The sequence below is a fragment of the Tinamus guttatus genome, unplaced genomic scaffold (assembly GCF_059628265.1).
Source record: "Tinamus guttatus ecotype Peru unplaced genomic scaffold, ASM5962826v1 Tinamus_guttatus_pri_ptg000399l, whole genome shotgun sequence".
Taxonomy (NCBI): Eukaryota; Metazoa; Chordata; class Aves; order Tinamiformes; family Tinamidae; genus Tinamus; species Tinamus guttatus.
In genome coordinates, this window is record NW_028288933.1 from 804,721 (window position 1) to 829,960 (window position 25,240).

Genomic DNA, 25,240 nt, shown 5'->3' on the forward strand with positions numbered 1-25,240 from the left:
CCCGCCGCCGCCAAGCGCGGCCGGGCGCGCGCGCGCTCTGTCGCGCTTTGCCGCACGCCGGAAGGGAGCGCAGCGCTTTGCGGCTGCGCTGCCCCTGAGGCGGGGCCGGGAAGCCCCGTGCGCCCTTTCCGCCGAGGCGCCGCGCGGGACGGAGGTGAGCGGGGAGGCGGGGGGGACAGCGGCGGCCCTGGCGCCAACGCCGCCAACGCCGCCTTCCCTTCCGTTCTGTTTCCTTCCCTGCAGGAGCAGCCATGCCGGCCAAGGGGCCCCTGCAGAGCGTCCAGGTCTTCGGGCGCAAGGTGAGTTCGCCCCCTTCGCCCCCCCTTCCCCCCGGCTCCGGGCTCGAGGCGCTCGTGGCCGCCGGGCCCGCCCCGCGGCGCCGGGGCTGCCCCTTCCTGGGCCGAGGCGCCGCGCGGCGGGGCCGCCGGGGCCTCTGCGGCCGCCCACGTGCAGAGCCGGGCCGGGCTGCGCCCGGGCTGAGCGGGGCGGGGAGCGGGAGGTCTCCTCGCATGGGATCCCACATGTATCCCACATGGGTTCACACGGATCCGCGCTTTCCTCTGGCCCGGGCAGCGCTCGGCAGTGGCGAGGCCGCAGCGGCCCCCTTGGGCCTCGCTGTAGCCGCGCGTGAGGAGGGGGCCGCGGTGAGGGGAGGCGGGCGCTGCTCGGAGCCGGCGCCGAGAGGCCGCGGGGAGCTCGTGCAGCTGCCCTGAGGCAGCGCCGGAGCGCTCCGAGTGAGCAGCTGGCAGGAGCGCTTTGTTTCAGGCAAAATGCTCATCTTGGGCATTAAAGTAGAACTTTTACATTGTTCAAGCTCCACAGAAAGCTTCTTTACCTTGCTTATATACATACATATATATATGTGTGTGGTGTTCTTATATATGTAAGTGTTGTTATAATGCACGCTTGGATTTTTAGAAAACAGCAACTGCTGTTGCCCACTGCAAGAGAGGGAATGGACTCATTAAAGTGAATGGCAGACCTCTGGAAATGATCGAGCCCAGGACTCTGCAGTATAAAGTAAGTGTCTGTCTTGTGTGTACATTAAGATGACTTTATATGACTTGGGGAAGGAAAAGAGTTGCAAGATTTACTGTGATAAATGTTTGTGTGTTGTAATTGTGATATAGTAAAATGCACACGTGTGTTTATAAACAGAGCTTAAGGGAGTTGAGCATATTATATGAGGTGCTATGGAGTACAAAGATGGCACAAATTGAATTCTTATTGAATTGTGCTCTGATTGGCATCAGAAGGATTTTTCAGCACTTTAGGCTAGTTTATTTTTAATTTAAATTGGTGACTTGAATGTTGCTTTAGAGCTTGGCAAATAGCCATTTGACCATTCATGAAAGAGTCTAAGATTAGTTAGCTGTCTATAAGATATAAGAAGTAAAGGAGAAGAAAAACCACAAGTATCTTATGGCCTTCTGCTGAAATTGTGGAATTTATTTCCATTGCTCTTAATTCCTGTGTGCATCTGCTTTGCTATTAGGATTTTAGAAACTTAGAAAACTTTAGAAACTTAAAAAACAAACAAAACCAAAAAACCCACCAAACTTTGGTAATGCTTAGGTCTGTGCTGGTGGATATCAAAGAACTCTGCAAGACAGATGTATAACTTGAGTGTTTGTAGAATCAGGTGTGCATCGTTAAGAACACTTTATAACTTTGCAAACTGGAGTTCTTTCTGATGACAACTAAATTTACTTATTTTTGTCTCCCTAGCTGCTCGAGCCTGTCCTGCTCCTGGGCAAGGAGCGCTTTGCTGGTGTTGACATCAGAGTCCGTGTCAAGGGTGGCGGCCACGTAGCACAGATCTATGGTAGGGTTTTGTGTGCAGCTTTCTATGTGAGCTAGAAAAGCTCAAGCCACTTGACTTGTGCATCTCAGTGCTTCACACTGCCCTTGGACAATTTCTTGAGTAGCTGACAGTTGTCAGATGAGTAAATGAGCTCAGGGTAGCCTCTTGTTGGCATAAATGTCTTAGGAATTGCTAAAGTAAAGGTCACAGGGACTATGAGGGAGGGGAAATGATGGAAGGAAAGGACAAGTTGGCAGAAAGTGAAGCCAAGCAAGTTCTTCAAACAGGATTCTGAAATGGGCACATTGAATGCTTTTTGTGTCCTTACTGATGTGTCATCTCTTTTAACAGCTATCCGTCAAGCTATTTCCAAAGCATTGGTGGCTTACTATCAAAAATGTGAGTTCCTTGTTTTGGTTGTGCTCTGCTAGCCTTGAATGGCTTCTGATTGTTTTGCTGCAAAATAGAAAAAAAAATGCTAGTATAGATTAATTCCTTTTGGAATGTAATTGGAAGATTATTTTGTGTTCTTACAGATGTTGATGAAGCCTCCAAGAAAGAGATCAAGGATATTCTAATCCAGTATGACAGGACTCTGCTGGTTGCAGATCCGCGCCGTTGCGAGTCCAAGAAATTTGGAGGACCTGGTGCCCGTGCACGCTACCAGAAGTCTTACCGTTAAAGTTGTTCTACTGTCTTGTGACAGTTAATAAACACGAAAAGAATTTGATAAATATTTTCTACTTCTATGATTTTTTGGGGGGAGGGGGTGGGGAAGAGGGATAAATGCATTTTTCCATATGTGTTAGTTCGCATGGGCTCACAAATGCATAATGAAATGATTAAAGTGAAAACAAGGGTTTTGACAGTTCTAAGCCTTTTTAGTAGAACCCAATTAAAATAGTTCAAAGACTTGGCAGTAAAATAAAAGGCTTCCTACTATTGATAAGTGTGTATTTATCAGAAGACAGCAAATAAAAACTTACGGATTAGTGTGTATATGTCTAGGAAGCCCCTAAAATAACAACCAGCATGTTTTAGGCTATGGAAATATTATTTTGTAATTGAACATAGAAAAGACTTAGTGTTTTACAAATGTTGGGCTGAGATATATTCGTTCTGTGGCTACATGTTCACTCAAATACAAGTACAGAGGCATGTGGACATGGAACAAGCATGTGAATAACTTATTAAGAAAAAAAAAAGGCATTTGGCAGCAAGCTAGATGTTGCTTATATCATGAGATGGGGGACGTAATTGAACCCCTTAAGGAAGGCAGTGTGACCAATCCAAAGTTGAATATATGATCATGATATACCTAGGGCTGGAGAAATTTTATTTTCCCCACACTGGAAAACCTTTGGACAGGAAGTGGGAGAAACATTGGGGATTTAATCAACTGAGAGCCTGGCTTTGGCTAGAATGCTCTGTGAGCTGGGGGTTTTCCCTCTGTCGTATCCTGGCATGACAATAGTGAACTACATAGAAACACCTTGATACTTGAGAATTTTCTTCCAAAGTGCGGTTTCTTTTCTCACTCATTTAATGGTAGGTCATTTCAGTGTACCCAGGCAGTAAAACTGACTTTCTGTATGGATTGAATCGGAGAGTTTGAAATAATAGTATGTTTTTTTCCCCCTTTTGCTATGGCTCAGGAAAATATGGCTTTTATAGATGTTAACACTTGTTATGATGTCTTTTTGCTTTTTCTCTAGAAAGCAGTTGTGCTTTGAAGTGTAATTATCAAACATCAAACATATAGCTTTGAAGGAATATGCTGTGAAAATGGATTTCGTATCCATCTCCCAGTTCAGCTTTCAGGGTCTACCAGAAAATAGTGCATTACCTGACCTAAAAAGAGTCATACTCAAAATCTTGCCCTTCCACTTCAGCGGAAGGGACTATTACACGTCCTACTGCCAGTTTACTTGCCTGGATTCTTTTTGTCCAATGCCAAGCAAACAATATTCCAGAACTTGGTTTTGGTGTTTCTGTCTCCTTAGTAATTTGCTTTCCTCTGTCCCTGCATCAGATCTGACCTATTTCCCATCCAGGGGTGGCAATCAGAAATCTGTAGTTCCTCTGAGTTTCTCATTTGTAACAGAGTTGCTGGCAAAGTATTCTAGCTCTCGGGTCTGCTAGAGACTGCTCATGTTTCTTATTTCAGACTTGTAGTTTGACTTTCTAAGCAAAAGACGCTCTGTAATTACTACAGCTTTTGAGGTTGGTCAAACTCCAAATTTGACTATTGAATTCCTATGTGTTTTGTGGAGACTGCCCTTTCCATAGATGTTAATTAGCTTCAGCTGAGGATAAATAACCTTTTTTTTTTGGCTCACGTGGTTACTGAAAAGCAGTGGCTCTCTGCCTGCTTAGGAAATGAGTCCTAGCCTGCCAGTTGGCACTTACAGAGAATATCCTGCGGCTCATCCAAAACCGATTCTGACTTAACTGCTGGAGCAATGAAATGCAGGGAATAAGAGGATCCAGAGTCACTGGGAGGTGAAAGTCATGGAGGCACCATGGGGAGATAGAAACCCCAGGAGGTAAATCATGGGGTGGTTTTCATAGTCACAGGCAAAACAGATTTATCTGTTCTGCTGCCCACAGAACAGCTTGTAACAATTGGAGATTTTTCTTTTGTTGCTCTCTTATGGAAAGGCTGAAAATAAAGCTCACATTGCTACTAATATATCCGGAGATAGTATCTCTTTATTTTTTCTTCAAACAAAAAGCTCTTAACATAATAAAAATGCTTTCCCAACTTAACTCTGCTCCTATGAAAGTGCCCTATTAATCCCCTAGAGCTCCTATGAAAGTGCCCTATTAATCCCCGAGAGCCATGTAATTCCCACAGACTTATTTTCTAAAGGAGAAATGTTAGTTGAAGGGGGTTGCTTGGGTGCTGAAGGGCTGTTTTTTGTTTTTGTTTTGTTTGTTTTTAATCTTCTCCCTATATGGCTATTTGCTGGTTAACCACTAGAGGGCTTAACCTCATTGGGGAAGTACCACCAGCCCTGGGAAGATGGAGAAAGGCAGCCCTTGCTCACAATGTTTCCCTTTCTGGTGTCACGATTCTGTGGGGCTGGGCAGGTTCCATGGGGCTGGCGGCTCTGGCTCATGTGACTGCATCCAGCCATCCTCCCATGGAGAAGTGCCAGCAGTCGGGTCGTGGACCCCGTGATGAGATTCTTAAGGCACCGTGGGGATGGTTCTTGGAATGCAAGGACTGCTCCTGAGCTCTCTGTGGTCCAGCTCTTTCATTCGTTTCGCTGCTGTTAATCCCTAGGAAGAAGATCAGACAAACACATCAAAATGTGACCCTAACTGAATTTTAATTGAAAATAGCTGCTCAGTGAAGATTTGGGTACTCTAAAAAGTATATTTTTATTTATTTTTATTTTTTGGGGATATCGCAGATCACAAGCAAGAACTTGAACCTGTGTCACTGAGGGCTGTTCTGTTCACACCCATTGCTATGAGCCCTGGGAAACTGCGTAAGCTGTATATAAAATGAAGCCCTCTTAAATGTCGTTACTATATTAAGAACTCTAGGGAAAATTAATTTTGACTTTAATAGGCAAATGTATAAACATTGAGAAGTTTTTAAAGAAAAATGTATAACTTAAACATGTCACTTTTTGTTTTTTTTTAAATGTAAGCTAGTGTGTCTTCTCAGAGATCATTTTCTTACCAATGTGATTATTTTCTATAACACAATCTCTTTTTCTGTTTTTTCAGAAGTCACAATCTGTGAACATTCTACTACTTGTGTAGCTAATGTAAGTCATTGTCAGGATGTAATTAGATGCAAAAATTCAAAAAAAAATCTGCTTTCTTAAAATAGTCCTGTGAGTAGTTCAGTGTACCTGACTGAATAATTCTTTTTCTTATTAACTAATACTCTTAATGTCTTTGGAACTGTGCTATTTCCCACCCTGCACTGAACAGTGATAACCAGGCCTAATGAAACCTATTCTTATGAGTCTTCCAAAGCCTCTTTACAGCTTAGTCTGCTTTTACAGCTTAGTCTGCTTTTTAAGTATCAGAAGTTAAACTGTGAAATGCTAACATGTTAAGGAACCAAATGTTCCTCAACCTAGCTACCAAATAATTATGGAAAATGCTACTTAAAATAATTCCCGTTGAACCAAAAGAGTCTACACATATTAATGGATTAATCTGTGAATTTGTATATGAAGCCTGATGTGTAATACAGGCTTGAGGAATGGAAGAGTCCTAGGTCACGGATCAGGTCAGGACTTTTTTTTTCTCTGAGTTTGAAATGAGGAACCAGTTTTAACTTGAAAATAGAGTAAGAAGCTGGTGAAGCATTTTGGAAGCTCTAATGCTGGATTATGCAGCTACAAGATATTTTCATCTAACAACAAATTTACAAGAGACTAAAGTCAATTAGTCCCTGCCACCTCCTACAAGACAGATGCCTGCATTAACGTCTGCACCGTGTGAGCATGACTACATTAGTGTTTTAATTTGAAGGAGGAGTTCAGTTCTGCTTTAGTTTGCAGCGTGGAGTGGTTTCGGACCGTGTGGAGCCGATGAAATTAAACCGGTGGATGCAGTCCAGCTGCTGCTGAGCATTCAGCCCATGGGACTAGCCGTAAGCTAGTTAAAAAAAAAAAAAAGGCAAAAGTCCTCATGAAATGTGTGTTGTGTGGATGTCAGTCTTTCAGATCCAAATGTTTCACTTATGGGAACAGAGATCCAACATTTCACGATCTGCCATACCTGGTGGTATAAGCCATGTGCACAGCTGCATCTTTAACAACTGATCAAGAGTAGCAAGCCAGGAAATTGAGTCAAAGTTCTGTGTTTGTCCATTGATACAAACGTGCCTCAGGTTATCCCCTCTGCTTGACTACTACATATTACTGATGTTCATAGGACAATAATGATTTGTTCAATCCTCTGCTCCACATTCAGAGCTACTGATGCAGATGACAGATTAAAGAAAGTGATGAATAAAGTCTCCAAGCTAGGAAATATGTTTGCTTTAGGATTTATGGAATAATGAAACACAACATGGACAAATAACACTTTTCAGTGGATCTTTAGTAAATATTCATTTGGTGGGATTACCGGTTTGCCTTCTCTCCTAGCCCAACTGGGAGAGAACAAGAGAAAGGGTTTAAAGAATTCACCGGGGGTTTAAATCTTTCACCCAAGAGGTCATCAAGTTCTGAACTTACTTTGATTCAAAACTAAATTTTGTAGGATTCTGTGAGCATTCTACAAATCACATCTTGGGAAGAGTGGAGGTTTAGGCAAGAGAGGCTTTATAAATAAGATTGGTAGCAGTAGCAGTTTTAATAAGCAATGTTTTTGAAACTATACTTTTGTAATGATTCTATTAATTTTTAGGATTGAGTAATTTTTTTCCATTTGAACCATGGTCATTTTTATTTTTGATTTTTTTTTAATATGTTTTGATGGAAAAATAGGAATAAAACCTATTAGCTTGGCTGACTTTTCTGCTTTTTGCTAATGAGATTTTCAAAGCACACTATTAAAAAAGAAATGTCTCAGAAGTTTTCTTTTGTGGCATAAGGAGACTCTACTCCAATGAAAGTATCTACAAATATTCCTCAAAACCCAGATGTGTTATTTAATGGAAGTTTATGTCCCTCCTTTTAGGACCAATGAGGCACATTAAAACCAAACTCTTGTTAGAGGTTACCGTATTGCTCCCTTACGCAGTAACACCGGAGCAGGTGTTAAAAGAGCTGCAAGTTTTCCCTATCCTAAGTGTGCAAAGGGCAGTGGGCTTGACGCAAGCCTTGATGCGCACGGCGGTGACGTGACGCCTGCGGGGAGCTCTCAGAGCGTCACGACACGGCCGCGCCTCGGCCCGTTCATTGTCTGCTGTCTATAAAGGGCCGATTCAATCCCATAGAGAAGTGACACTCGCGGCTCTGGTGGAAGGGTAACTAATACGGGCTGCCGAGCAGGCACCATGCATCTCGAATGAGGGACGTGCGGCTAGAAAGTTATATGCAACCTTTGCAAAGCTCCTGAAGCTCTACGTGGCTACCAAGCTTGATGTTTTCTTTTCTTTTTCTTTTCCTTTTTTTTTGTGTGTTGTATACTTTTAAATAATGAATCTATCTAATTTTTAAAGGATTTAAGCACGCAATAGAAATACTTATTTCTAAGATGCCATCGTAATCGAAGCCATTAATTGGGATAAGTTCTCTATTTATAAGCTATATTGAAATGAACATTGTGGGAAAGCTCAATTTAATGATACCTTGGAGCATATTCTTGATTCATTCTCTGCTATTCTTTTTGCAAGGTAAGATCATTACTCAATTTTTATGCTAGCACTAGCTTTTAAAAAGATTTTTTTTTCTAAATATTTTAGTAATACAAGTACTTCTTTTTCTGTCATTCTAAGATAAAACTTTTATGCCCCTTACTGGAGTTGGCAGAATAACACCAGTTGAAAAACATATATCACCATTTTCTCTAACTGCTGTTGAAATCAAAATATGTCCTCTATTAAAAAAAAAAAAGCATTTCTAAACTTGAATTTTATTACAGAAGAATTGAAGAACAAAATTTCCTGATCTTTCTTGTTATTGTCAGATGCCTAATCAGATAATGATTTTGAATAGAGTATAATTTTTTTGATGAAGTGCAGGCTGCACCTGCAATTTGTTTGAACATTTTTAGACTCTAGAATAGAGTCTAGAATAGAGTCTAGAATAAATAATCACTCTTCTGGTTATATAAACTACCATTTTTTTATCGGTATATGTAGTGCAAATGGATATTGTAAACAGTCCCCTTCGAGCAATTATAAAGACTTCAAAGGCAAAATGAGAAAGAACATTCTCATTGCAAGAAATGTCTGGGATCTGGAATGTTTTTCAGTGGATTGGGATTGCATTTTATAGGTAACATGCAGAAAATTATTATAGGCATATGCATATATATATATATAAAAGTATATATATAGGTCTATATAGAAATATGATTCTGGATGGCTCTGAGCACCTCTTGTATTTTATCAGTTCTGGTTTGATCCTCTTCTTGCTGGCAGTGTAAAGATTCTCTGGAAAACATAGGATCATTAGCTGTATTTTTAAAAAATAAAATTCACCAGTGTTGTTTTAAACCTAAGAAATTGTTGTTTGTCAAATGCAGAGTGAGGCTGTAGAAAAAAAATAAACTAACTCAATGATTTTCAATCCACAGGTTCTTATTGCAAGTTCTCTCTTTTGAAAAGAACTTCAAGGTAAGTTTTTGTTCCCTATTGGTCAAGTCTTACAACCAGAACAAGAATGAATAAGGCTTATCTGACACAGTACAAGTTAGGAAGTAAAATGTAGTCTTGAATGTGCCATGTAATTTTTAGTAGCTTGGATGTAAAAATGTGCTTTTACAATGTTTACAACTCTTTTCAAAGAATTTACATAAAGGCCATGGATCCTCCTTTTGAAAAATCGAGGTACTTAATGAAAAATGATGCTTCTCCAGCTTAAGAAAAAGTTTAGAGGAATAATGGCATGAAATTAGGGTGAGGTCATTATTTCATGTCTGGAAAAATACATTAAATGAGTATCCTTCTAACATTTTTAATTGCATGATAAAATCCTAGCTGCTATTTGAAGCACAAAAAAGCAAGTGCTATACTGCCTTAAAATAAACACTTTCAATACATGTTTTTATGTAGAAGATGTAATCCAAACAAAACCCAAACTAGGGAATGTTCTTGATCCCATTGAATTAAATGGGAACTATGCCATCAATTTCAATAGAAGTGTTCAGTTAAACATAGCTTTGGGCGTCTAATGACCTCTGATACATCTAGTGAACACACATGCATAATAAATGATAATAACATCTTGGATTGTTGATAAAATTATGTTTTGTAGTTTGGTGCCATTGTTTCTCAAAAAAAAAAACAGAAAAAGGTTAATCATGAATTTAAGCAAGTTACAGCTGGACAGTCATCTTTTGTGTTTAAAGGTGCCATCATAGTGCCTTCAAATAACCCTTGGGAAAACTCCCTGCACAAGCACAGTTGAGTATGTATGAAGCAACTTTACAGTTTTGTATCCTGTCATATTAGTCTATTTTGCTCAGGTTCTATCCCCTGTAAGCCCTCTGCACCTCCCTGAACAAGCCTCCAAAATCTGAGAGATGAGATTGGAGCACTGTCGAATTCTGTAAAAGGAGACCATGAAAAGAAAAAAAAAATCACCTTTTAAATGTTAACCCAAGAAAGACCTCTTTGATAAAGTGATGGAAATCAGAGCGAAACACCTCTCTCAGGGGCACTGCTTATTCAGGTTGCTCCGGAGACCTTTGATTATACAAGATCCTTTTTGTTTTCTTCCAGAACGGAGTTTAATGCAGTTCGACAGAAAAGAGATCTCTTAGCAGCAGAGGTAGGTTACACCTCCGAAAGCGCGAGCGGGGGAAACCCTCCCTCCCTTTCTGCTCTGGGGCTTGGCTCTGCTTACAAGGGAGCCTTTGTAAGGAGAACAGCAGCAGGAACAGGAGGACAGTGCAGAGGAGCGGCTACCTGCTTCCCTCAAACCCTAGCCCACCGCCTTCGTTCATTCATTCATTCATTCATTCCCATCAAAATGCTCCCTGAATTACCCATCCTGACAAACTGATGGATACACACCATGGGAAATAAAAGTGCAGCTCTTCGGTCCTTTGTGGCCCAGAAAGTTGTTAGTGTTTGGGGAAAAGAGCAGTGATGAAACCATAGACGAGGCTCCTGCTGTTGCTGCAGGGGCGTCCATGGCACAGGCTGGGCTCCTGCAGCTTGGGGACTCCCTCGCCCCGCCATGTGCTTAGGGCTGCACTTGAAGAAGAAGGGGATGCAATAGGAAATTGGTGTCACAGCAGAGATGTGCCTCAAAAATAATGCACAGGAAAATAAACTGCTTTGCTGGGGAGGCCTGGCTCCAAGTAACTGAATATGGGTAACAGAAATGGGTGTTTTTGTCTAGTGATGATAAGGAACTGTTCTGGATAATGACGGGCCATTAGGACTAAGAATAATTTTTGCTTTTGAAGTGGGGACCCTTTCACTGTGTGATCTGGTTCAATTCCAGACTGATTTTTGTTGCCATGAAAAAGGCAAACTTTACTAAAGTATTTACAGGGGGAAAAGGGAAGCATTTATGTCACTGTGTAAAGCGCTGGTGAGACTTACTCTGAAATGTTTATTGTACAGCCCTGGTCACTTTGAGATCCATTAGTTCAAACTCCAAGCCCTCTCTAAGCATGGAGAATGCTGAGCAGGGGGCGAAGGAGAAAAAAAGTTTTTTGCACGTGAAGGCCCCCCCCGGTGCAGTGGGGGGCTGGCGGGTGCCTGTGGGGAGCAGCGGAGGGTAAATATGTCTGAGAGGGACCAAATGAAAACACAGGGTAAGAGCTGCTTAAGCAGCAGGACACCGCTGTATAAAGCGAAAGGGTATGAAAGAGCCATGAGTAAATGCACCGGGGAAATATCTAGCTACCCAGCACTTCACCCTGGTAAAATTCCCACTCAGGCTAATGAGGGCAAAGACCCCCAAGTGCTTTTCCCAGGGAATGTGACCTCTTCTTGGGATAGGACGTGACAAGCTGCACTAGCCCAGGGCTGGAGAGGCTCCCGGAGTTAGTTCCTTGAAGCCCCATGCCTGGCAGATGGACACGTGTCCCCAGCCAAAGAGGGGTCTGAAGGCCGTCGTGCCTGTCCATATTGCTGATGTGCAGGGCGAGGGTGACGATCCTCCTGCGCGGCCATGCCCAGTCCCCCCGTCCTCCGCTCTCCCCCGTGTTGGGGACACTCGTCCCTTGCTGCCCCCACGGCAGGTGCTGCAGCCCCACGTCCCCCATTTGCGGTCTCCACACTGCAACAAGTTGGTTCCAGTCCCCAAGGGCCAGGGCCAGGCTCGTCCCCATGGCACTGTCCGAAGCGCTGAGCGGCGCCGTGCGCCTGTCGCTGTCTCCCGTAGGTCCGCGCTGCCTCCTCCCAGTCCCGCCTTCGCCGAGCCTCTACCCGGAGTCCTCCAGGTCAGTATCGCAGTATACATACGTATATATATCGCGTATATATACATGCATATAGATATAAAAATAGCTCACCAGTTCTACAGAAAATAAAAAGGGTTTCTGGTGTAATACTGTTTTATATGCCGTACCTTTTGCCTTGTCTGTTTCCAGAGCCTTAGCATATATTGGGAAAACAGTTTTTAAAATGGAAAAAGGTAAAAACTAAGCTTGAAAAACAGGATTTTTCTCGGCAAAGGTCGATGTTCTGAATGCATGCTCGCTTCTGTGTGCGCTTTTACTGTGAAAAGTCCAGTTTTTGGTTCCCATCTATGTTATTAGCAGCTTTAATGCAGGTTTGCTGTGAGCAGAAAGGTCTGCTTATTGTATTTATTTATTTCTTTTCATTTTATTTATTTACTTTTTTGCAGTGCTTTTTAATCTCTATGGAATTGTAGGGGTTTGTACCCAAGGTGCTATGAGAGGGAAAGGAGCTGCCACTAAATCTGCTAAATTTGGGGTAGTGACTCCCTTTTTCCCCCTCAATTGGGGAGCGATGACTCAGAGCTTTCTTAGTGCATGTGGTTAGCAGAGGGCAGCAAGGTCTTAGCTTCCGAACAGAAAATAAAGCTGTTTAATGAAGCTACTTTTAGCCATAATCAGTAATATAAAACGAGCTATTCCCATGGAATCTTAAGTCTCTGTCTCTGGTCATTTTTTAAGCAGAAATAACCTTTTAACTGCTTTCTTTTTGTTTCCTTAGCATGCAAGGAAGGTTATTTATGACTGTTTGTGACTTCGTAAATTGTAAATTCTAGGCCGTTCATAAGTGTAACAGCAAAGGGTACATAAAGCTTAGAAGGGAGGAGCTGAACATATGTATAAATTGTACTGAATATGGCCAGTGGGAGTAATCCGCGTCCCATGTATTTCTAGATTAGGAGGACTGGGATTTGGTTGCTTTACATGGGAACATGACCTTTTGTTAGCTGGGAGGAGGTTGACCTTCTGCTTCTTTGCTAGTTTACAAGTCTCAAAGCCAGAAAAAGAACCCCGGGTCTCTTTTAAGCAGGGAACACAAAGTATAAAAGTGAGAAAATGTTGAAAACTGGAGATTGCTGCTGGTTACTTTTCTTAGCTAAGATAGCTGCTACAGATTTAACAATAAATAAATAGATAAAATCTGAATCTCCCAGACCGTTTGCAAAATACTGTTTCTACTAAGAAAAAAAACCCTACTCTGCTTGCTTGCAGCTTCTTGTCCTCAGGGGTGCCTTAATGGAGCAGTCTGTACGGAGGCAGGGGAATGTGATTGTCAGATATTTCAGGCTCGAGGAAGCAGGTGCCAAATTGGTAAGTTTGGAGCCAAAAGAATTGAGTTTCAAGTTCAGCTGAGATGTAAGATGCAGGTTGTTAAAACTGTTTGGCTCACTGCATGCTTGTAGTTGGGCTGTCACTCAAGTAGTAGCAAAGAGGATTCAAATCGTGTATTTTAATGAAAGTTTTTAGAGCATCATCTGGTATGTCTATGTTTTAGATTTGGGCTCTAATGACACACAGATACCATGCCAGACTGAATACTATCTGGCATATAATCAGCTAACCAGATTTTCTTATTTAACTGCATAATCAAAAAGCCACTGCACTTTCCCAAAAGTGATTTATTGCAAATAAAATGATCAGCTGTTCTAAAGCTCTGCTTTCTGGAATCTGCTCTGTGTAGGGATCAGCAAGAATCATGGCCCAGCATCTGCTGTAAATCTAAAATATTTGCCTCTACTTATAATTAAAATGTCCCACTGCAACAAATTCAAAAATTAATTTTGATGTTACTTGATTAAAATTGTACCCTGAAGATTAAAAAAAAAAATTACTAACTTTATTTGAAGCTGAAGAAATAAGAATCTCTTGTCCCTTTGTATATTTCCTTTATAAGGTCTTATTTCTTTTAAAAGCTCTTACTTCTGTACATACCTGTGAAACCTGTCAATTTTTAACTAGCATTCTTGTTTGAAATTCTGTGTTTTCTCCAGTACCTAATAGTGGTAAGGACCGAGATGGGATTTGCAAATCATGGGGACAGTATCATTTTGAAACATTTGATGGCATCTACTACTACTTCCCTGGAAATTGCTCCTACATTTTTGCAAAAGATTGTAGTACTCCAGAACCCCAGTACACTGTTTGGGTAGGTATATAAACATGCATTCGAAATACAACATTTGGTATTCCTTTATTATAGGACTTGCATTTCATCGTTAGTAAAATAAGTAGGGAGAAAATAAATGGATTTAAATGTCGCATTATTTACCTGGATTTAAAAATGTGCTGCTGGAAAATGTCTAAGCCTATGTGCAGTAATTCAAAACACTGATGAAATGATAATTAATCAACAAAGTCAGTATAACAAAAATAGTATTTCTTACTCCCTCTATCCTAGAAAGGATCTCTGGCCTCTCCTTTCTGGGAAATCCTGTGTAGGAAAAAAAGGGTCCTAAAGCAGACCTTGGAAACACAATAAATTTTACTTGTCAGGCTGTAGAAGTTGAGTGGGTTCTGATAGTTTAGCCCCCGCGTGCATTAGCCCTCTGTTTGTCAGTGTCGACATGCTGCTTCAGCTGCCTGGTGGAAAACTGCTTCCCTTCTGGGAATTTGGGTTCTAATTTTGGATTTTTTCTGTGTTACGCTGAGAAGATTAACAGCTCAAAAGCCTTATTCTTGACCTATGGATGGAAGGCATTCTCTTTAGTAATTTCCACAAATTGCTGCATAACCTTTTTTTTTTTTTTTTTTTCCTGTAGGAAGATGCCCTTATTACCAGGATATTGGTTACTCTGGGGAGAGGACATTATCTAATTATGTTACTTTTTACATAGCGGCCACAATTGGGTGTTGACTGGGCTGGAAAAGAGGGATCAAGAGGGGTCCTAATTCCAGACATTGATGATCGTTGCTCACAAGGGCGAAAGGAGATTCCAATTCTGCTCTGAAGACTATTCTTCTTATTTATAAACAAACGATCTCCTTACTCCCCAAAATAGCACCTACTGAATGTTAATTTGATAGAAGTGCCATTTCTACTCACTCATTTTATGGACAGATACTGTGACATTTATCTTCCATCATTTTATTTTAATTCTTTGGGTTTAGTTATGTCCTTCTATGTTTTCAGAAAATGTTGTAGCAAAACCCAAGACCATACATAAATCTAGAATCAATATTTCAATGGATTTCACTGAGAGCAAAATCTATGGTTTCTGGGGACAAGGATGCTCCTTCACTGCCTTGCTGATGCTGTGCTGCAGGCTGGGAGAGGAAAAGACGTCTGATTTAAAGGAGGAATCTCATCTTAGCATACCTGTTCCGAGCCTTGATTACACTTATTTGTTTTTTTGAGAGAGAGATCTTTACCTCCATAAAATTGTAGATGTGCTGCTGTTAGTGAGATAGGAGTTTGCCAGCTTTCATTTCTGAAAGTATTGAATCTGAGATCTGTTCAACACATCTCCCTGGTAGCAGGTAGTCATGGAAGTCACGTACTGCCAGTCTCTGAGAGACTCATAGTTTTGGAAATCTGTCTTCTGCTTGTGTTAATTTGTTTATTAAAGCTTCTTGGATTCTGTGAATAATTATAAATGATAAATTGCATGAAATTATTAAGAACAAACATTTATTTTTACTCTGTATATATTTTTCCTTCCTAAGGTTCATAACAGTCCTCACTGTTATGGTTCAGTATATTCTTGTCTGAGGACAATCAGTTTATTTTTTTCAAACCAGGAAGAAATAATAATTTCAGGACATGAAGTAAGAAAGGGAGGACTTAGGTAAGTGTTCTAAAAGAGGTTTTTAACATGTTACTGCAGAAAATAGTATGGAGTTTGGGAAAGTTGTGCTTTTTACAGCTGGTGAAAATAATTTGATATATTTTTATGGATTCTTAGGTGTTCTGTATTGGTGCTAACAGAGTTTTGGTGGGAGCATGTGTAATGCTCATGATGACCTGAGCTGGGATGAGGTACACTTCCTGCATAAAACTTGCTAGAGCTATGAAGTTAAACATGCCTACTTAGAACAGATAAGGTCCACATTAGACAATTCTAGTAACTCCCTTGTGCATCCGGATACCATTTTGGACATGGCAGTCTTTATCTGTGCTTGATGTGCAGCTATAGTTGATGTTACTTCTTTCATAGTCCCATCTAGATTGATCTAATATCTTAAGTCCCCCCAGTGTCATGAACTGGGGCAAAAAAAAGTTCAGGGCACATCAACCCATTTTTGTTGCAAATGAAAAAGTGAGTACAAGGCTTTCATAAATATATGTCAATGGTTGACCAAATATAGAAAATTTCAAAGACTTTGGCTAAAGGAGGAGGATGGACAATACTGTGGTCAAGGATATTTTCTGTGTTGCAGGTTCTTACATTTGCAGAGACCTAACCCAACAAGTGCTCTGTTCCCAGAAGGGCTGCTAGTGTTCACAGCATCAGAAGCTCTGACCACAGTGTCACAGCACTAGTGAAGTCACATATTCCTCAATATGCCCATGCTGGAGACCTAAAATTAAGATACATATTTTTAGGCTAATGATTGGTACAACTGTTATATTTATACAGCAGAACAGTGTTCATTTTTCAGTCACTGATATATATACAAAAAAAAAAGATTAGGAAAAACATGACAAAGAACTGAATGAAAATGAATATACACCTAGGAAAAGGATTTTATGAGTCAGAAAGTGGGTTTTTCACGTGATATTTTTCTAGAAATGACCCCATCACATCTGTGATCTTTGAAGCAGGTTGTTTATTTTTCCAGATTAGCTTTGCCTCAGACTGTTGGAAATGTTTTCCTTGAGAGATTGGCTGACTACATTCTAGTGAAAACTACCTTTGGTTTTTCACTTGCTTGGGATGGAAGCTCTGGTATTTATATTAAGCTGACAGAAGATCATAAGGGGAAACCTTGTGGCCTCTGTGGAAATTTTAATGGCAATAAATTTGATGACCTGAGACTGCAAAATAGTAAGTAAATAATTTAGAAATACCTTTCCTTTCATATTCACATTAAATATATTACTGTAAGAAGAAATACTCTGTTTTGTATTCTATGCTAGAAGATAGAGTATCTGTTCTGTTCTTCAGCATTGTTAAAGATATTAGGGGAAAACATCTCAGTTCAAGAAAGTGTTTATGTGTGTGCTCAAGTGTTTTCTTGCTGGCTAAGCACTTGGGATATGATGGAAGTGCCTTCAAATGATAAATAAACAATCATATGTTTGTGGCTTTCCCTGTGGTTAAGGGGGGAGAAGAAGAGATAAGCAAAATATTAATATTAGGAAAAAGCATATTTTTGAGTCATTTTTTTCACAAGATCATCATAAAAATATTAAAGTATTAGTCAAAGCTGTTTCAAAGACAGTCCTTGTGTCTGTCTGTTTCTGACTTGTAGCCTAAGCTTCCTTCTGCCCAGGAGGACAAAGAGTTGCACAGTGTTATGATTTCATTGCAACGAAAAAAAGAGATGTATTGCTAAGAGTGCTTTTTTGCTTTTTCTTAAGTATACAATGCATCACGCTTGTCCTTATTTGTATATTTGATATGAATTTTTTACATTTAAGCCACCCTCAACATCTTGACATATCGTTTTCTCAGTCTTTTCATTGAAAAGTAGTTTATTACCTGAAGAATATTATCTGAAATTAGAAGAAAAAAGAAAAGTCTTTTTTTTTACATCCAAAAAGCCTGAATATATTCTGTAACTGAAGTCATGAAATAATGAATGCACTTAAAAACTACCAGAAATTCCTTTTGTGTTTGCATTGCCAGTATTTTTTATTTTCATGGCTATTCTTCAATGTTTTCATAAACTAGATGAATATACAGAAGACATAGCTGAATTTGCAAATAGCTGGATTGTGCAAACCCCATATGAAACAGCTTGTGTACCTACTGCCTCAGATTTTTCCAGTCCTTGTCCAGCTGATGCGGAATCCACTGAGGCAAGTTAATCATGCAATTTATTTATTTTTTTTAAGCTTAATTTCCTTATGACAATACAAGAATCAAGTACACATTGAGTCTTTGAGAAAGAGAAGATTCAGGTCAGAACTGTTGGTAAAGACCTTCAGATGTTCAGCTTAAAGTACAAAGACTCGGATAGGATGTGCCAAGTAGTAGAGTTCTTCACTCCTGTATTAGTCTTGAGTTCAGTTTCAAGTCCTGCTGCCTTACACCTCATTATTTTGGAAATATGAAAGTAACATGCTCAGCTCCTCAGCTTGACATCTAATGCAGTCAAGCCAGTCTAGGCAGAGAGGGCAAATTCTGGGAAGAATAAGAGAGGTAACAGCTCTGGGATTCTCAAGTTTTAATGAGGTATAAGACCCCAGATTAGCAAAAGAAAGCTATAAAGAATTATGCTTGTTCTGAATGTATTTTCTAACTGTTATTTACCTGATTCTTCTTAATGCACAGGACATATTCTTCAAGTGCCAAATATTTCTACAGTTTCCTTTTCTCAGCTGCCATGAAAGCATAGATCCATATTCTTATATTTCTAGCTGTATGAATGATCTTTGCAGGTAAGAAGGAAGTTTTTGTATATTTATTTTTGCTGCATGGAATGAATGCCCACTAGCTCTTTTGAGATAAGAACTAGGTGGCACTGAACATAGTTTGTAGGAAACAAATTCAAAATGAATGAGGCAGCAGTGGGGTTCACTCAATGTGTGATTTACCTGTGAAACCAAAGGATATAGAGCCAGCTTGCCAAAGGATATGTTGGTTCATATAAGTTTATATGGATTCAATAAGAGTCTAGACAAATTCATGGAACAGGAATCTGTTGAGAGTCACTAAAGACAAAAGAGAGGGTTATTAGTCACAGAAAACTACATCAGGAGGTCCTGAGTCAAAAATACCTGGAGACTGGCATGCTATTAGGGGCAAATATCAAAGATATTGAGGCAGGGGGCAGGAGCAGAGCACTTGTCTGGTGCAACTGGACTGTTTTTAGGACAAAAAAAAAAAACAGAGCAACCACTATGGTTCAAATTAGTAGTTTTTTTTTTAATGAAAATTCAGAGATATCAAAAGAAATGGGCCTCATTGGCCTTGGTGGGAGTTGCACCTCCAGTTGCTGGGCGTATATTCATCCTGCTATTTTTCCCTTAGCTCCAGGCTCTTGCTCAATTAATGCTGGTTATTCAAGTTAAACTGGTGCTCCAAGGGTAACTGAATAGATAACTGAACAATATATCACTTCTGTTTCTAGTGAAGGCTTTATAATTAATAAGAAATTGTCATAAATAACAGGCATTATCTTGGATGCTTTCTGAAAGTATCATCAATTGATTAAAAACATACAAAAAGGATCATAAGACTGAAAGGAAGAATCATTCAGTAGCATCCATTACGCTCATGACAGTATTTGTAGGCAAGTTTCCAAAGTATCTCTCTCAAACTGATGATGTGTACATTTATTTTTTCTCAGAGGAAAGTAGAGCTGAGTTGCCTCTGTTTGCTGGTATCTCCAGGAGCTTAGTGTACCTTTTCTTTAGCAAAAGAAGAATGTAAATCAAATCTCTGAATGTGACTTTGAATCACTAACATGATGGTCAGGATTCGATTTTTGTCGGCGTGAATGTGTATGCTGGTGTGAATTGTGTGAATGTTGAAAAACTTGAAGGAAGTTTCTGTATCTCAGAACCTCATTAATTTAGGCTTATTTTGTTTATAAAAGAGACCTCTCTTCTAGTGGCTTAGTGCCAGGTTAGGAAGTTTTTGTGGGGCCATAATGTACGCCAAGTATTCTTTCTCTTAAGACTTGTTTAATTGGATTAGAAAGGAGAGCTGGAGAGAATATGATCACTGTAAAAAGCAGTATACTGGTGTTCAGTGTGATAACAGATGTGTTGAAAGCAGAATACTAACACAATCTAATATATTCTTGAGACTATTAATTTTGGAAGCCTGATCTTGTATGCTGAAAGACAGGTAAACTTAGCTGTCCTGTCACAGCCATGCCTCTAATAGAAATGCGATGTTATGATTAGTTCATTTTGGCATCAAGTCCTTCACAGTGAATGATGGGAGTTGATAGACTTCCACAGTTGCAAAAAGCTGGTGGTAACTCATCAGATGAAACTCACCTTTGAAAAGTATTTCAGCTCACCTAAGTACTTATGAATATCTCTTTAATCTGGCCAAAGGACATTGTATAGCTTCCTTTGTAGCTACAGACTAAGGTTCAGAATAATTTTCCCCAGGTCATACTGGAAGTCCCTGAGCATGTCTGTAACATTCAGTGCAGTTTCTGGTGTTGAGCACCTCACTGCAAGGTCAGGAGTCCACCCACAGGTTCTTGGGGTTTCACAGGACTGTTAAGCCATTAGTTGCCCTTGTGACAAGATCACATTTCTCATCATAAGCAGTAGGTATCTTCTCTGTGATAAATTACTGCTTTTGTCCATTGTGGTAATATTAAAATAAAATAACTTTTTGTGATATCTAATTAAAAAGGGACCCTTCATGAAAATACTGTGAACCAGCTATATGGAATATGCTGCTGTGCTTTTATCAAGCATGCCAGCTTAAAATTAAGCAGTGTCAACTACATGCAAAGTATCCTGTGCATTGTCCTGTGGCAGAGATTAGTTGATGGGATTTGAGTGCAGTGATTATCCCTTGTTTTATCATTTCAGAGTGGATGATGATGAAACATATTGCAGAGCAGTAACAGAGTACGCTAGAGCGTGCTCGCACGCCGGCTCCCCTGTGCGCGACTGGAGGGATGACTTTCCTGCCTGTAGTAAGATCCATGTATTATTCAAGCATACTGGGTGACTCCAACTACCTGTTTTAAATAATTCCATGTTGACAACTACAGGAGTCAAACCTGACACAGATTAGGCAACTTCACTATTGCTTGTGAACAAAAAAGTCAATGGCTTCTTAGGGGGAGATTTTAATTGTGATGTGATCTCATCTAGATTCATGCAAAATTTGTGTCTCAGCAGCTTCCTTGAAACATTATATGTGCTGAGCATATTTGAAGACCAAGAAAAACATTTGTGGAGATTTGATGTTTCTCCTCTTCCCAGATGGCCTTTCAGGCTCTGCTGGCCCCATAACAGAACTGGAATAGTAAATCCTGGGCCTAAGTTTTGGTTGCTTCTGGTCATCACTCACATATCAATTGGAATTCCGCCTTGTGCACAAGACTTTGAGCTGGCTGAGTTATGAGCATGTGTTCCTATTCTACCTCCCATTTCTCAGGAACTTCTACCTATTCTACCTCCCATTTCTCCACTTCTAGTGGAGGGATGCTGTAAGAATTTGATAAAGAAAACTTAAATACTGATGTGAGATTTGCTGCAGATTATCAGTTACAACTCCTCCAAACACTTCATTCATTGCAACTGGTTTGAGTAATTGTCTGAACCAGAAATGTTGCACAACTGTTTATTTGTAGATATAGAATTTCTCCAATATGGCAAGAGAAACTGCACTAATATCCAATGTAATACGTACTTGTTCCAGCTGAAAAGTGTGAAGACAGCTTTGTGCACCGTGATTGTATCAGCTGTTGCCCACCAACCTGCACCTTTGAAAAAGACTGTCTTGGAAGCAATCTGCACTGCTTAGATGGCTGTTACTGTCCAGATGGTAAATACTGGCAATTTTACATGAAAAAAAAAAAGGTTCAAAGCTAATTTTCAGTATCATAATAAAGTTGCTTAAGTAGACTATGTTTAAAATTAAAAGCAAGAAAAAGATGGATATCATCATCTGATTTAGTTTTTGTTATTTTAACTGTAATTCTTCCTTTTATCATGTTATAAACATTTATCTAGAATACGAAATGTGGCTCAGAAGGAATCAGTTAACATCTGGAACCATCACAAATGCTGTCTATAATGCAGACATAGGTCTAATCTATTTTATTTGAGTTGTTCCTAAATGTGTTGAGGTTTTACTTAAAAATAATGTATCTAATACTTTGTACAGGAAAACTGTCTTCCTGAGACATGCACTCAATAGAAATTAGGAGCTGTGCTGTTCTGGAAGGACTAAAGACTATGTAATCTCAGCATCTTTCCATTTTCAAGTCTGCATAATTCTACCTATTTAAGGCAGAATTTGTGCATTAAGTAACTATTCTGAGTGAAAACCACTTTGAGACTGCTTGTCAAAACCATTCATCACCCCCCTGGACTCTCTCTGAGCACTAGATGATAGTCTGTGCTGGTCCCCAGTTAAAACTGGTGAGCACACCTTCTGGCAGATTTTAATGTTTGAGTCAGATGGGCGAACAGCAATGATCTGTAGTGCATTAACTTGTTCTTGTTCTCATTTATTAATTTCCTTCCCAATAGGTCTCATTATGGAAAATGGAACTTGTATCTCTGTGTCAAATTGTCCTTGTATTTATCATGGGACAGCCTTCCCTGTGGGCTCACAAATTGAACAAGAATGTAGCAATTGGTATGTGAAAACCTCACATCTATGTTCCCTCTCTTTGTGACTGCTGCCTATGTTTAGCTTAAGATCATAGTCATGCTGGAATTTTAAAGAACAGTTAGTATCTATGCTTACATTCTGGGTTCTCTTTGTGTGTGCATTAAAGTATAGGTACTATTTTAAGAAACAAGTGAATTTAAGACATGAATGAGCTCAAAAACCTTGGTCTTGTAAAAAATCAAAACACTGAATTTCTGTATTTTGTCATTTTTCTTTTTAGTGTTTGTATTGGTGGCATTTGGAACTGCACAGATCATGATTGCCCAGGTATCTGTATGTTCATGATTCTTATCTCTCAGAGCTCACTATGGTGTCAGATGCTAATTTAGGAATAAAGGTTAGGCAGAGGGACAACCAAAGTAGTAGCTGCCTAGCTGGAGTGAAGCTGTTAACTATCCGATCATCCTCATCTTCTGTTTTCCTGTTTGCTTCCCTAATTTGTAGTGCTGCATTCACCTGCTGCTTTCTGTTACCTAACAACTCTGTTCTTTGTGACACTGTATTTCTACCACTTGTGTGGAGGGCCAGGTTTAAGGAACTCCTCATGTCTAGGTGCAATTGTAATGCAAATAATAATAATAATATCATTTTTCTGATCAGAGTGCTGTATTTGTGAAACAGCAGTTAGTGTTTCAATAATAATTCTAACTTTTAAAGATTCCATGTCTGTGTAATGAGTCACACAAAAAAAGCTTAGGAACTAGTAAAGTAGTGAACTCCCTTGGCAGTTCTGTACCTCAAAAAACACTATACTGTGAAACCTGTGAAAGACAGAATATTTTTCACTTAAGGAGTCCCATCTCAGTGAGATGGTACAGGAGTTGGCACTGAGAATCCCTCCATATGGGTTTGTGGGTGTTGGGAGAAGGTAGTTCTGACTAGCTTGACCTCAGAGACTATATGCCCTTAAGAGAGGGAATGCCTTAGATGTGCTGCTGCAGAACATTCCCTAGTGAAGTTACAGCCAAAAGAATCCAGTTTACATGCTCTGGCAGTGCCCTGTGATGTGAACCGATGTACAGTAAGTGGGGACATGTAGGAAGGTTGCTTCAACTGCATGCTCCTGATCCAAACCAAAACACTAATATAGGGGCACCAGAGAACAGGGGGGACATATCTGCTTATCTAAATTTCAGTACAACCTACCTACTTAAACCTACCCTCTTATGGCACTGGTAACAGCAGTAGTACACAGGAGAGAGCACAAAGCAGCTTGTCCTCTTTTTCACACTTGGATATGCCAAAAGATGAGGAAAAGATTCTAGGAAAATTCAAAGTTAGTTGTACTAAAGTGAAAATTGCTGTTCTTTAAGTCTTTCATGTATGCTAGAAAAACGGTGACTCAAGGGCATCTCATTTAATCAGAACCAAAGGATGCTGCACATGTGCAGTGTGAGATGATATCCACTGGAAATAAGTATATATAACCTATTTCATTTCCAAATGCTGTAACTAGTTAAATTAAAACTAGACTGGGTTATATGCTTGGAAACAAGGGGACGTTTGTTATTTATCTGCTTTCCATCATTTATATAGTAATAATACAGCCTTACACAAATGAACATTCTTTTTAATTTTTTTTAATGATATATTACATTTACTGATTTTTTTTTTCTCTCTCAAGCTGAGTGCTCCATCACAGGTAACTCTCATTTCACGACATTTGATGGTCGTCATTTTACCTTTCTCGGCATTTGCCAGTACATTTTGGTAAAAGGCACTGGGAAAAACAAATTCACCATCACTTTACAGAAAGCACCTTGTGGACCAGTAAGTCTCACTTTTCTCGAACAGTTATGACAAACACGTGCATATATATTTCAGGAAATCTTATAGGTGCTGCTGTAACTTATACCCCGTAGCGGGATATGTTTAAAAATATCTTAAAAATATCTTAAGCTAAAACAGTTTTCCAGCTTTTCATAGGTATTTCACCTGATATTAGTAAATTATTTTAGTATAATTCTGGAAAAAAATATATTCCTTTGTCTGTAGTCACAGATCAGGACTGTTTCAAGGTGGAGGAGAAGCCCCTTCATGTGTGCAGTATTTTCTATTGCACTGCTGGGCTTGGGCCACACAGCTTGATGTGTCTGTGTTCAGACTCTTGCTGACCCATTGGCTAAGCCATCAAGGAGCAGAACCCAGGGAGCCATGCAGGTATTACCATCTGAACCCAGTATGAATATTTGGGATCTCAGTCCACTAATTATTGGACACTCATAACAGCTAAAATACATGCCCCTCATTTTTGCCTTCAAATGCAGTATGTTGTGATGTTCAGTTTTGGGTATTCAGTTTAATACTGATTTACCTAAATGACATCTCTGCTCTTTCCATTTTGTGCAACTGTTTTTTTCTTTTTCTTTTTTTTTTCTTTTATTTCAATGCTATTATTAATGTCTTTGCCTGTTTTTGATCTTAAAATTCATTTTCCCTTAGAACTTTGACCATGCCTGCATTGAGTCTATAACATTAGTTCTTGAAGATGATGCGAGCAAACAAGTAACTCTTGCAAGATATGGTCAAGTCCAAAATGGCCCTAATCAAGGTTTTAACCTCAATGGTAAGAAATGTTTGGAGAGGAGTTTTACCAGAGTTCACATTTCTTCTAATAATACCTATAGAAAAGGAGATTCTTGGAAGACAAACTCTGTACTGTACAACCGATACTGCCAAGTGTCTCATAGTGACCAGCAGAGGATTCTTACTCAATTCTTTATCTCTTTCTGAAGGGTAGAATGAAGTGTCCCTCTTCCTTTTCCAACCTCTGCCAATTAGCAGCTCAGTAAGATCTGGTATGGTGGTTGAAGCAATACCTTTTTTTCAATGAATTTGCCTACTTCTAATTTTGATTTTGGCATTGACAGCTTCTTATGGCAATGACTTTTAT

General features: G+C 39.7%; 2 protein-coding genes across 3 annotated transcripts in view; both read left to right on the forward strand.

Moving 5' to 3' along the window:
• Positions 1 to 233: 233 nt before the first annotated feature.
• Positions 234 to 2,540, forward strand: RPS16 (ribosomal protein S16). Its single transcript, XM_088531198.1, has 5 exons — positions 234 to 299; positions 919 to 1,020; positions 1,729 to 1,825; positions 2,156 to 2,203; positions 2,341 to 2,540. The coding sequence occupies exons 1-5, from the start codon at positions 252 to 254 to the stop codon at positions 2,484 to 2,486; spliced, it is 441 nt and encodes a 146-aa protein (XP_088387324.1). The 5' UTR covers positions 234 to 251; the 3' UTR covers positions 2,487 to 2,540.
• A 5,338-nt stretch (positions 2,541 to 7,878) lies between these two features.
• The window catches only part of OTOGL (otogelin like), an 83,597-nt gene continuing 66,235 nt past the window's right edge, over positions 7,879 to 25,240 (forward strand). The window contains exons 1-16 of one of the 2 annotated variants that reach the window (XM_088531204.1): positions 7,879 to 8,117; positions 9,023 to 9,062; positions 10,170 to 10,218; positions 11,788 to 11,857; positions 13,076 to 13,174; positions 13,855 to 14,009; positions 15,527 to 15,648; positions 16,643 to 16,848; positions 17,698 to 17,825; positions 18,301 to 18,407; positions 20,529 to 20,635; positions 21,367 to 21,492; positions 22,203 to 22,311; positions 22,568 to 22,614; positions 23,972 to 24,117; positions 24,790 to 24,913. In XM_088531204.1, the coding sequence (XP_088387330.1) occupies positions 8,039 to 8,117; positions 9,023 to 9,062; positions 10,170 to 10,218; positions 11,788 to 11,857; positions 13,076 to 13,174; positions 13,855 to 14,009; positions 15,527 to 15,648; positions 16,643 to 16,848; positions 17,698 to 17,825; positions 18,301 to 18,407; positions 20,529 to 20,635; positions 21,367 to 21,492; positions 22,203 to 22,311; positions 22,568 to 22,614; positions 23,972 to 24,117; positions 24,790 to 24,913 (1,714 nt within the window). In that variant the 5' untranslated portion in view covers positions 7,879 to 8,038. The remainder of the gene's footprint in view (positions 8,118 to 9,022; positions 9,063 to 10,169; positions 10,219 to 11,787; positions 11,858 to 13,075; positions 13,175 to 13,854; positions 14,010 to 15,526; positions 15,649 to 16,642; positions 16,849 to 17,697; positions 17,826 to 18,300; positions 18,408 to 20,528; positions 20,636 to 21,366; positions 21,493 to 22,202; positions 22,312 to 22,567; positions 22,615 to 23,971; positions 24,118 to 24,789; positions 24,914 to 25,240) is intronic. The other variant, XM_088531205.1, reaches the window with a different exon arrangement.